Raw genomic sequence first — 13,838 nt, forward strand, 5'->3', positions numbered from 1 at the left:
TCTCACTTGCCTTTATTGATGATGTGACTGTTGGCAGCAGCAGCAGGATGAATTCTGAAGTGTACGTAAAAATCTTAGGATTGGCAGGGCATCACCAGGGAAGATACCCAGCATCTGGTGATGTCTACGGGTCACAGATTTCAGGCAGTCATTGAATGCAAAGGGCGTGCAACAAAGTGCTAAACATGACAGCTTTAATTTGTTGACACAGGCATGGCAGTGGCCAAGGTGCTGGCGTCCTGAGATTGCTGAGCTCAGGCATGAATCGCTCCTGCTACCAAACGAAGAGTAGAAACAACGAAAGCCGCATTTCCACCCAAAGTACCCAGAACTTTTAGTCCCAGGAACTACTTTTCAAGGAACTAAAGGTTTCCTTCAGCCCATTGTTGTCTGTGTTTCCACCGCGGTCTAAAGACCTGCGAAGATTAGGCAAGTTAGTCCACTGACGTATGAAAAAGCGACTTTGTCGTCGGTCCATCTGTCATATGATTTCTTCTGTAACCCCATACTACCACCGAAGTAGCCTACATTATTTTCTAATAACCGGGACAGCCCGGAGGGGTTTATTCCACTTATACAACAGTTTACCAACAATGACTATATATGGTTACTTTAGTATTTATTGATTTTTATCGACTTAATCACCTGAGATTGAAATATTCTTCCACAGCCGTTTGGGCATATTTTACCGTTGTCAAGCAAAACTCTTGTTCGTAGTTCGACTTGGACCGTTGTTATGCAACACATAGGATATAACAGGCCAATAGTCAGATTGTAACTGTTGTATATATCCTCTCAAGCACATTGATTATTTTTTTAATGCGAACATTCACTTTCATGTCTTGACATCCGAGGCGACAGAATGCATTCACATTCCACAAATAACTGGTAACAACAGCAGAAAACATGCACATCGTAAACAATTTGGTGTTGAATTGATTACTTCGACTCCCATCGTCAATTCCATATAGGCTAATAGCAAAATAACAAGACTAAATATAATGAAAACTCGGACTTGCGTGAAAATTTAAATTAATATTGCTGTGGTACAGCCACCGTTTGCTTGCCTTCAAAAAAAGTTACTGCTAGTGGAGCAGCGAAGTGTGCCCTCCAGATGCGAACCATGCACCATAAATTAGTCCATAGTCTTCCTGGTCTTTCTGTGGAATTGAAGAATCGCAGAGTAAAATTATCGCAGTCTGAAAAAGCGAAAGGGACGATTACTAGAATTAACCTGTTATTTTACCCTGACAAAAAGTGCGGAAGGTGATTTACAGTTTGCTTTTACTGTATCACCAATGTAAAGTACGCAGAACTACCGCATACCTCACATAACTGTATCAAACTTTTTGAGTCAATTACAACGGTCTAACAAAGAAAATCCGGAAGAAAATATTCAGCAACCGAATTAAATCGTTTGAATGTTTTGGTACATAATATTCTGTCCCAGCACGAATGCTTAACATTTTATAAAACGAATACTAAAGCAAGAAAAGAACAGAAGAGCACACGTTATAATCCTCGATCTTAATTTCTCATCTGTTCCAAGACGTTGGCAGGCTATAACTAAAAGTAGGCTATTGCGCCGCATAACATGCAAGTTTGAATTCAAGTTATTATTATGAAAATAAATCGGTTTGCGGCTGCAGATTTTTTTTAAATGGCGGTTGAAATAAAATACTCCGAGTAGTCGACCAATCAAAAATATTCAGCGCCTGCGCCCCACCCCAAAAGTTCTGGTACTTTTGGAAAGTACTGCCCCTCGAGCAGGGACTTTCTTTGGGGTAAAATAAAGTCCCCGGAACTTAATTTAGGGTCCCTGCGGTGGAAACGCACTGAGTTCCTCAAAAGGTTCCTAGTTCCTGGGGAAAGTTCCTGCGGTGGAAACGCGGCTAAACTGTGTGTTGTACCTTTTTTAATACTCAATACATGACTGCTATGGCAAGTACCGAGTTTCTAAGTGCCACCATTGTTGCATAGGTCATTCATTTAACAAGCACCTCTCTCTCTTATGCAGCTATATTGACCAAGAGTGATACATTGGACAATGGCATCTATTCTTTCAATCCCAAAAATTGTATTCCATCATAGGGCTGGTCGATATTTCTAAAAACGATACAGCAGTGTTGGCACTTGAAAATATTGTGGTAGGCAGTTACATCACCCCCACTCCCTGAAGATGCGGTAAAAATTTTGAAGGTGCACTAAGCGATCTTTTAGATCATATATAAGTTGGTTCCTAAAAAATTTATACTGATTTTCTCAGTATTTTTGAATCGTGTATACTCACGTGAGTCTTAAGATTCGAATTATTTTGTAGGCTTTGGAGGAGCGGTTTTATTCTTCATAGAGCGGGTCGCCTCATGCTAGGTAGTCAGTCGAAAATAAGATGAGTATTACATTACATTACATTACATTACAGGCATTTGGCAGACGCTCTTATCCAGAGCGACGTACAACAAAGTGTATAACCATAACCAGGAACAAGTATGTCGAAAACCCTAGAGAGAAGTACCGGAGAAGTCCAGAGAACAACCGCATAGTTCAACTTGGACCCTGAAGGTTAAACTGTTTAACACTGACACAAACGAGAACAGCAACAATGCAGTCTATGCAAAAATACAAGCAGTAGTTAAGATAGGTGCATCATCTACGAAACGGCTACCTAGTTACAACCCTAAGCTTACAGTCATTTAAGAGATTACAGGGAGGTAGGGAGGGATGGGAAGAGGTGCAGCCTGAAGAGGTGAGTCTTCAGTTGTCGCTTGAAGTGGGTCAGTGTCTCAGCTGTTCTGACCTCCACAGGGAGGTCATTCCACCATCGTGGGTCCAGAACAGACAGGAGACGTGTTCGGGAACGAGTATTCTCGAGACGAGTATTGTTTGCTTTGGTTGTTCACTAATTAAAAACTTCTGACCGGTGCCACCGGTGGCTGTTCTGGAAGACAGCCATATTGTGCAAGCTCACATACAGGCTGAAATAGCCAGTTTTCATTTTCAGTGAATGGCTTATTTACGAGGAACAAACAGACATATATGAAACATCTGGCACAATGATATGTTGATCAAATAATTTTTTTGCACAGATTATGTATTTCCCTTGAATGACAAAATGACAACTTTTGAATCTTCTTTTTCTTGTATAATGCAAAAAAAACATTGAAAATAGATCAGACATCAAAAAAGATTTGTGACCATTTGACATTAGTACTCTTGTCAACCTATTATCCTCCGTAGTTTGTGTTTTAACATGATTAATTTTGGTGAGGTCGCAAAAATGAATTGAAATGAGTGAATGAGTGAAATAAGTGAATTGGGGACCGGAAAACTGGGTTGAACAGCACTTCTGTTTTGTTTTTAAGGCATAAATGAGCACGAACCCAGCACAAATGATTAACACCACTTTGGGCCGAATTGGACAATGATGGGGTGGAAAATGACGTCACTGGTGAAAAAAGTATTGTTTAATATCTAAAGAATAAAAATAGCACATTTGTTTCTTTCAGCGGTGCAAATGAGCACAAATGTAGAGCAAACGACCGAGACTACTTTGGAGCGATTTGGAGTTACTTGGGGTGGAAAGTGACGTCACAGCTCATAAAATATAATGTGAAATATATCAAAAACCATACCGGCACAAACGCAGCACCAATGAATGACAATATTTTTATTCATGTTCTGATCACATGGGGTGCCAACTTCACGGAGGTATCAGAAACTGTTACAAAGATTCAAGTGATTCAACTGGCAAATACTTACACACACACACACACCCACACACGTGCACAGTACAGAATAATGCCCTTCTTATCTGGGTACATTCTATTTTATGGATGATTATAGATATATAAAATGAAGATAAAAAATGATTAGAGGTAGATATAATTAAATGTGATTATATAATACATGAAATAACTGAATCAAAGAAGTAAAGCACATTATGTCATAGATTTATCCCCAAGGGTCCTGATTTGCCACTTCACAAGTTATAATAGTGAGGTCTTTTCAAAGTGGTATAGTTGTTTTATATGACTTCATAAAATCTCTAACATGAATCTTTTGTGCCATTTACCAGGTTTGATAGTGAAAAAGCTGGAGACAGAGAGGTGCAGAGAACCATGCTGGAGCTTCTCAATCAACTGGATGGATTTCAGCCCAACATGCAAGTTAAGGTATGTTTTTCTGTAGTTTGTTACTTGAATTTCTGGGGGGCTCTATCAAAATTGAACCATGATTTCAATTGTTTGTATTAATGAGGCTTATGTTTTAAATTCACGCTTCCCTTTGTGTATTAAAATTAATAAAACAGAATTTTATACAGTTTAGACATCTAGTTAGACAGATACAGGGGTCTAAAGATGTTCCAAAATGGCTGCCAGTGCTCTGTGGCATGTGTAAAAAATGCTGAGCTGGCCCAGCTGACCTCGATTTTGGATCAAGATGGCAAGAGGAAAAAAATCTGAAGAGGGTTTATTATTGAGGCACGGATGGCTGAGACAGTTGCAAAGACTGCTCAACTGGCAATAGGAACAAGGACTAAAACGACATCTGCATTGCGGTCGAAAGCACACATTCGACGACAGTGATGCTTGTGCATTAGTTCGATATGTATGGAAAAACAGAAGAACAACTCTTCTTGGGGTGCCTGAGAATGTCAATGCAGGCTGTGATCAGACTGTTTCAGCAAGAACAGTCTGTCAACAAGTATACAGAGTAAATTAATATAGTAGGGATGCAGTGCACATCACAGGATTGTGCACTACTGACTGTGACTGCACGCATTAAAAGATGCGTGTTGTGTAACCAACTTCGTTTGAAACCAAGGAACATATCAGTTATAATCCATAGCCTATATTTATCATTTTGGGGTAGCGTATATTACTGCATGCACTGCCCCTCTGCAATACAACTGTGGTCTGCAGGCAACTAAATTGTTACAAAAATAGTTATATTTTTAAAATTGTTATATTTAATGTTTTTGCTGATATTTCAGAAAGACACAAACTGCTCTGCAGTTCACCCTTGGTGCTTGACCCCCCACTACATTTGTTGTTGTTGTTGTTGTTGTTGTAAGGTGGTAAGGTTTATAATTATGGAGGGTAACCAATAGTCCACATGGTGGTGCTATAATTAAAGGTCACATTTTCAGCCCTTTCAAATGCCGTAACTCCCACACCATTTGTAAGACATACGACATAGGACATAACACTTTATTATTTACCATTTGCTCAGGTACAGGTGTACAAGGGCATTGGAATTCTTGTGCGGATCGCTCAGTCAATTCTAATTCATAAGAAACTTTTTACTCATAATCTCTGGAGTAACCTGTACAATGTTGTACTTATCTATTTAAATTCTGCCATAGTGGATTTTTAGCTAATTAGCATATTTTTGCAGCTATGACCAATGAATTTGAAATTGGATGTGGCTTCACACAAAAATGGCCATATCTCTGTCAATTTTCATCAGATCAATTTTCACAAAAGTTGACAGACATGTTTCTGATTATATATTAAAGCAGTTTGCTAAATAAGATATAAATTGATCAATATGGGTGCGATAAATGCCAAAAAACCTTCTCAGTAATGAATTATAATGAAATTAGAAACCCATGGTCTTTATCCATGTTCCAGTTCAAAACAGACGTTTGGTCATGATTGTTGAATGTGGGCATGGCTTATTACATCTCATAAAAAACATGTTTTCAACGTACAAAAATGCCAAGTTACTCGCACATACAAAGCACTGTCTATAACTCATTCATTCAAATTGGCTAAATCTATACCTGCCATTAAAAGTATTGATATCAAAATGACGCCAAGTTACTGTACTACAGACTGTAAGGGCTATCTTGCCTCATCAAAATTAAATGAAGCTCTATTCCAAAGCAATGCTACCCAATGTTTTCAAAATTGTTTCAAGTCACTTGGCCCTGTGTGTATAAGCATATAGTACACGAACAGGCCAAATATGTGTGTGGATGGGTTTGTAAGACTCAAGATTGATTCAGTAGGCCTGAATATTTGTATCAGTATGTATGTATTTATAATAAGTTTATTTAGCACCTTTCAAGAGCAGACAAAGTGCTTTACAATAAAATCAAAAAGAGAAAACTGATAGCAAAAATCACAAGGCAACAACAAAACAAGATAAAAAATGTTTTTAATTTTTTTTTTTTTTTAAACAAATTAAACCAAAGCAAGTCTAAAAAAATGGGTCTTCAGCTGCTTCTTAAAGGAGTCCACCGTGTCCACAATTCTTAATTCCAATGGGAGAGAGTTTCGGAGCTATAACCTCAAAAGCACAGTCTCCTTTTGTTTTGAGCCTGGAGCGAGGAACAACCAACACACCCTGATCAGAGGACCTCAGATTCCTGCCCAACATTTAGCTGCCCAACCTTTCTGTTACATGAATGATTGTATGTTTCTTGGTATAAATTTCTGTTTGTAAATGTGAATGTTACATGCTGTGAGGGAAATTTCCCCATGGGGATAATGAAGTATTGTATGAATATATGTACAATATTTATTTTACATGCAGTATTTACTGTAAGTAGCAAAGATAAAATGACTTGTACATTTAGGGAAATGAACTTGATAACCAAGTATTAAGATATGTTTTCTAGAGGAATATGCATTCTGTAGGTGTTCGCCAGAAGTGTTGTACATTCATTTAGATGCCTTGCATGAGGAAATTTGAGATATTTGACACTTTGATGTGACACAAAGTTTAAATGACATTGTAAGATGGTAAGATGAAAAAATACAGGGCCAAGTGACTTTAAACAATTTAGAAAACATTGGGTAGCATTGCTTTGGAATACAGCTTCTTTAATTTCGGTGAGGCAAGATAGCCTATATAAGCCCCTTTCACACAGCTAATATCGCATCTGAGCCGCCTCTGATGCGGTAACAGGTTCCCTTTCCCGCAGAATTTGTAGTGCAGTATTCGAGTCTTTACCTTTCACACACAGTAGAACTCAACTGTCGTGATTGAATTGTTTACGTTCCGTTACCGTAGTAACACACTTGATGTAGGCCCAAAGCTATAACGTTACTTGTTATTTATTTTCGTTGCAATCTTCTTGCAATTTCTGGCGAAACAATCAAACAAACAAAGTGCAAGTGCTTGCATTTTTTATGTTATTAGTTTTCGCGTTCTCAATGCATTTACAGTGTAACTATCTGCTACGTCTGTGTGCGCTACAAAGCGCTTCTTTGTGGGTCCAGGTATTTCCTCTGCATTTTTTCAGTTGAGAGATAGTTGCGCATGAACGCAGATCTGTAATGTAATTTGAACGCCGCCCAGAAAGCCGTCGTCGATGCTGCTTTCCGTTCCCACAGGAGAAATGCGGTAGTCAAGGCGCCTTCAAAACACGAGCGGCGTTTTCGATGCGGTATTTTAAAAGCCGTCGCAACGTGTTCACACAGACATAAGAGCATTATCGAAGCCATCTCGAAAACTCCTTTTTTCTTCTGTGTGAAAGGGATAATAGTTTGTAGTACAGTAACTTGCTGTCATTTTAATATCAATACTTTTAATGGCAGTCGTAGATTTAGCCAATTTGAGTGAATGAATTACAGACATTGCTTTGTATGTGTGAGTACCTTGCCATTTTTGTATGTTGCAAACATGTTTTTATGAAATATTTCTTTTTGTAAAGTGCTTGTTATGAGAGAGAGAACAGTAATGCATATAAATGTAGACGATGAGAAGTATGCGTACGTAGATACATGCAAACAGGCATACAGCATAGGCAGTGCTGGATGTACAGTGGTTTGATTGGGCGGCTGAGCGAGATTTTGGGGGGGGCGGAGTTGAGGACATGATTCGTGATGAACAGTGGAGCGGAGCAGGGTGTAAAAATGTGAAGTAACCCTTTAAGAAACTGTTGTGGATTATGGCTGTCCTTGTGTGAATTTGTACTGTCTGATGAACGTGTACCTTGTAGCACTTTCGCTTTGTTATATATGTAAAACAATGGCTGTGACAAAGGGTGCGGTGGCATAAGTATAAAAAGAAGTTTGCACCATTAGAAAATGAACAGATATGTCCCCAGTGTATGTAGTCACTCATCTGACGGCCATGCAACGAGCCTCCATTGACAAAATTGTCAGCAAGCTTGTAGAATTTGAGCTCCGTTGGTTGCAACTCTTCTGTCCTGCTCTGTTTTCTGTTATTTTGTCAAGATGCACTTTCAGTGTTTCTATGGTTTATTAGGCATTTGGATAGGCTTAGCTGTTTTGCTTAGCTAGCCAGGGCAGAATAGCAGCACACGCATATGCCCCTGCGCCTGCTTGCTGCTCTCTTGTCTTGTGCTGTCTCTGTCTGAACTATTCGGAGCCTCTCTCTGCATTTCTCTCCGAAACCTAAAATCATGGATCTGATCAACTGGTCTCTCAACGCAATTGATAGTATTTTCTCGACAAGAAGAACGGGTCAGGGAGAGCCCTCTTGCCCTGACGGAACGTTTGCAGCCGGATACACGATGGACTCCTGGAAGGAGTGGAGGGTCGTGTGCCTGTCGATCATTTCCGTTGAGGATGTTGAAGACGTTTACTTGATTGGAATTATGATAACAGGCTTTATGCTGGCAGCATCCTGATTTATCACAAAGTTCAGAAGGCGTTGGCAGCACTAATTGGGAAGCTGCCCGCCATTGAGGGAACGGGCAGGGCTGTCAACACTCAGATTCAAGCGATTTGCGAGCTCAATCGCAAACTGGATGCGATTGGATCGCAAATTCGCATGACGGATACCAACTTGGAGAAGTTGTCGGTTCGGCTCACTGAAATGGGCCATCAAATTCGGATGATTGGAACAACGCTGAGAGAACCACAGGACTAAAGGTAGACGAAAACTGCAGAAGTCTGCCTGAACCCAAAACAATCCTTATCCTCATTGGCTCCCCCACATCGGCCTTGGAAGGCTGATATCTCTCCACTCTCCTGAATTGTTATGCAGATAGATGCTTGGCCCTACCCCCACCTCCCTGCTCCTATGGAACTTTGTCTCTGGATCAGGACTCTTCAAGGTCGTCTCCACGGCAACGGCCGTGTCCTCGTCATCAGTATCAGACGGCAGAGACAATGTTGAGACTGTGGTGGAGATGAAGTCCATGGACTTACACACACACGCACACGAAGATACGTAACACACACACCACCTCCTCCTCCGACATGATCACAGTCTATAGTGCAAAGAAAATAAAGTGACCATTAGCGAGATGGGTTTCCTTATTGAACGGTGTATAAAACAGACGGTATTACTAGTTAGACATTGAATTAGTTGTTGAAGCAATGCGTGAAATTGCACCGTGAAACTGCAGTATAAATGTACTTTTGTGATGTTCAGCACTAGTAGTTATAATTTTGAATGAGTCATGTTTTAAAATGTAATGTTTTGATGGGGTGTAGCAGACAGTTCTTACGTAGTAATTGTATGTGGGTAGATAGAGAACAGGAAGAGGTAACATGAATGTAGAAATGTGGCCTTTGCTGATAAGAATGTTTTCTACAGTAGCCACTGAAGAAATGTAGTTAGGTGAAACGCCAAAGTGGTCAGCTGGTGTTACTTTTTAAGAAGATCAATACATTTATCGTCATGAAATGCATATGGCTGGCAATGAGTGACTTTTGGTAAACATCTGCATTGAAGATGATTGTGATATTTTGATAAGTGCAAAAGCAAGAGACAATTATTAGTTAGCAGTAAGTGTAAGAAAATGCTAGTTTAAGATACAAATAGATCTGCCTCTGAGGACGAGGTAGGATTCGATCATCCGACCTTGTGCTTCGCAGTCATTTACCTTGGCAGTGCGCCACCGTCAAATAGCTGTGTAAAACTGAATTTCTTCGGTCAAATGTGTCCGTGGTTTTAAAGAAGGGTCAGTAAGCACAGCTGAGCTCCGGTTGTATCCATATGGCCTGGTGATATTTTAGGAGGTTAAATGAACGTGATGATGGTATGTCATAGTGCATTTTCGTTCGGTGAACGGTGGGTAGATGTGGTGCAAAAACAAGAGATGAGAAATAAAAGACAATTATTATTGAGCAAATAAGCATGTATAAGGAAGTCTGTTCAGGTGGGGCTTGAACCTGTGATTCAACGATCCATATACCGTGACGTTACCACCAAGACACAAAGTGACTAGCTGTAGTGACTGGCAGTTTTCTTGGATAAAAGATATGTCCATTTTGCGTGTGTATGCGACATTTTGATTGGCTAGTGTTGGTGTAGGATTGGCTGGTGTACGTAAAATAACCAATGGGGAGATATATTCTTTGTGGGCCAGGAGGCAGGAAGAAGAAGAAGAAGAAAATCCGCCTAGTTTGGGGCTTTATTGTGTGGACATGTGACTTGTTAACGAATTCTGTCTGTTGAAATGGGGTCAGAATGTACCGAAATAAATGTTTTTAAGGGCTGAGAGTCTGTGGCTGTTGCAGTTATTTCTGTGGGGAACCCTGAACATGCCAAACTCTCGGTGCTGTGTAGGTATGGGGCATGCCGCCCCGCCAAGGTGTAACTTGGTGGGATGGCATACCTACCGTCCCAATAAAAACTTTATCTCCATAGGAATCCATTTTATTTATATCCCACCCCAGGTACAAGTACAATAGAAACCCCCATGTAACTGTAAAGATGCTCAATATTGGATGTTTATCAAAGATACCAGACCTCATGATAAGCAAGTATGTAGATTTTGAGTTATAAGTGACATGCAAATCAATGGGCTGCAGTCGGTTCCATTGATTTCCAGGCCACCTTCACTGAAATGTAAGCAGTTGCGGACTTAAATGATAAGGCGAATGAACAATAGAGAATATACAATCACCGGCCACTTTATTAGGCACACCTTGCTAGTACCGTGTTGCACCCCTTTTGCCTTCAGAACTGCTTTAAGGTTCGACGTATTGTGCATTCAGAGATTCTCTTCTGAATACCTCGGTTGTAACAAGTGGTTATTTGAGGTACTGTTGCCTTTCTATCAGCTCGAACCAGTCTGGCCATTCTACTCTGACCTCTGCCATCAACAAGGCATTTTCGCCCAGAGAACTGCCACTCACTGGATATTTTCTCTTTTCCGGACCAGTCTATGTAAACCCTAGAGATGGTTGCGCATGAAAATCCCAGTAGATCAGCAGTTTCAGAAATACTCAATCCAGCCCGTCTGGCACCAACAACCGTGCCACGTTCAAAGTCACTTCAATAACCTTTCTTCCCCATGCTGATGCTTGGTTTGAACTTCAGCAGATCGTCTTGACCATGTCTACATGCCTAAATGCATGAGTTGCTGCCACGTTATTGGCTGATTTGATATTTGCGTTAACGAGCAGTTGTGTACCTAATAAAGTGGTCGGTGAGTGTATTGGAACTGGAGAGGCTGGAGGTGCAAGAAGTTGCAGAAACCAGTACGGTTTCTAATGCACTGCAAATCCTAATTTGTCCATAGACTATAATGTAGGAACTCCTGCAGGAACAACCCAGTTTTATACCCACAATGCATATAAGAATAGGAAACAATGTGTGATTTTCCTTGACATGATTCAACAGGGAATTTGTAGAGCTAGTGGATTGTTTTACTTATAGTAAATCAACACTAGACTAGTTAGCCAGCATAAGACTCAACTTGTGGCTGATTAGTGCAACGCATACAACTAGGAGCATGACCGTGAATTAGTTTACACTTCCATGGTTACTGAACTGAATATGGATCACAGAACTGAGTGCAGGCCAGATGCGAATACCTGATATACCTGACGACGCACTCCACCCAGCTGCTTGTCCAGGCTACGGTGACCTCTCGCCTTGATTACTGCAACTCTCTCCTTGCAAGCCTACCAGCTTGTGCCATACAGCCACTACAGATGATTCAGAATGCCGCTGCCCGACTCATCTACAACCTTTCCAAATTCTCCCACGTCACTCCGCTGCTGCAATCACTCCACTGGCTACCGGTCGCTGCCAGGATCTGGTTCAAAGCCCTGACCCTTGCCTACACTGCTGCCAAAAGGACAGCCCCCATCTACTTGCAGGACATGACTCGATTCTATGTGCCTGCTCGACCACTCCGCTCTGCGGCAGCTGGGCGCCTTGTAACCCCTCCCACCCGCCCAAAGGGATCACAGAGCTTCTCCACCCTAGCTCCCCAGCGGTGGAACGAACTCCCCGTCCCTCTCCGAACCTCCCCCTCACTACCTATCTTCCGCCGTGGCCTGAAGACTCATCTATTCAGACTATACCTAGACTAACCACCACCACGGTGTATATTTCACTCTAAATCTCCCCCCCCCCCCTTTTTTTTCATGACACTTGTTACATGTTGCCCCATCCCAGCACTTTTTGGTCATTTGTATTTGTCCTAATACTGTTCACTGTGTGAACTAAACTGTGTTCTTGGTTAGAAATAGCTGTGCAAAATAAGTATTGTCCTTACTGAACCTGTGTTTAGCAGTTGTCTGACCATGAAATGCACTTTTTGTACGTTGCTTTGGATAAAAGCGTCTGCCGAATAAATGTAATGTATATAAGCCATCAGGATTGAGTGGACAGCTACATGGACATTGCATCCCATTAGGTAATATAGCCAGGTAACTCATAATGCAGTAAATGTTATCTATTTGATTTGTCTGCAGAAAAAGATCCAATCATCTCAGATACAAATGAGCTAGCTAGTTAGCTGCTGCACCATTGTGCTGCCTCTCTAATTTTGCTTGCTGGCTTGCCACTGTCCCCTCGCTATATTAAAAAAAAAAAACCTAGCTTAGATATTAGTTTTATATATAACTACATTGCTAGCTAGGTCAAACAACAGGGATTTACGTATTTCTGATAGGTAATGTGTTCTGAGATATAATTAAAATATGTCCTACTACCAGTGTTCCTTCAGTCATTGCTATTTAGTATGAAGCTAGCTAAGTTAGTTTATTATAACTTACGTGATTCCACTCTGGGGTGGTTCTTTTTCTTGTTACTTATTCAACACTTAACATTACATAAAATTTGAGATATAATTTAAATATTTCCTTGTACAAGTGTTTCCTATTTTGTTTTTCTCTCCGGTTTCTGCTGCTAGTTGTCCGGAGCCACCCTCATTTAAAAAAAAATTGTGGTCTTGGTGTTTCCGTTTCGGCTGTAACTTACCCTAGACATAAGAAGAGAGAGGGTGATAGTTAGGGCGTAAAAATGTGGCCAAAGCTGTGTGAGGGTTGCAGGATGATCGTGCTTCTGGAAAGCGATTTCCAGGGCAAGTTTGTCTGCCACCGTTGCCAACTGGTTGAGCACCTCAAGAGCAAGATTCTTGATTTTGAGGGCCAGCATACTGGATTTCACAGTTCGCAATTAGCAGGGTTCCAGGAACTGAGTTGTATGTCCTTTAAGGAATTGGTATGCATGCCACAGCTGGGAAGGGGGGATAATCCAGAGCGGGCAGAGAGAAATAGTTGGGTGACAGTGGGTCGCAGGCGCAGAAAAGGGCATGCACACCACACTGGGGCAATATCTCCAGAGGCTTTGGTGTTCAACTGATTCCAGCCCTTGCAGGAATTGGATCTGGCTCTTGACACTGAGAATGGGAGGACTGAGGAGCCACTGGGCACCTAGGTGGCCACGTCTTCTCAGAAAAGGTAGTTGGTGATAGTGGGGGATTCAGTTATTAGGGGGTTAGACAGCATAGTCTGTTAGCATACAGTTATGGTACTGAATGTTGCCTGCCTAGTGCCCAGGTAGGAGATCTCCTGGAGCATGCGGACAAGCTCCTGGCCAGAGCGGGGAGGGATCCAGTGGTCATGGTTCACAGAGGAACCAATCACATAGGTAAGGGTAGGTTTTAGGTTCTG

General features: G+C 41.2%; 1 protein-coding gene across 1 annotated transcript in view; it reads left to right on the forward strand.

The window, feature by feature from the left end:
- Nucleotides 1–13,838, forward strand: part of psmc3 (proteasome 26S subunit, ATPase 3) — a 75,959-nt gene that overhangs the window by 41,379 nt on the left and 20,742 nt on the right. The window contains exon 9 of the mRNA XM_064335678.1: nucleotides 4,076–4,172. Coding sequence (XP_064191748.1) covers nucleotides 4,076–4,172 — 97 coding nt within the window. The remainder of the gene's footprint in view (nucleotides 1–4,075; nucleotides 4,173–13,838) is intronic.

This window comes from Anguilla rostrata, chromosome 5 (assembly GCF_018555375.3).
Source record: "Anguilla rostrata isolate EN2019 chromosome 5, ASM1855537v3, whole genome shotgun sequence".
Taxonomy (NCBI): Eukaryota; Metazoa; Chordata; class Actinopteri; order Anguilliformes; family Anguillidae; genus Anguilla; species Anguilla rostrata.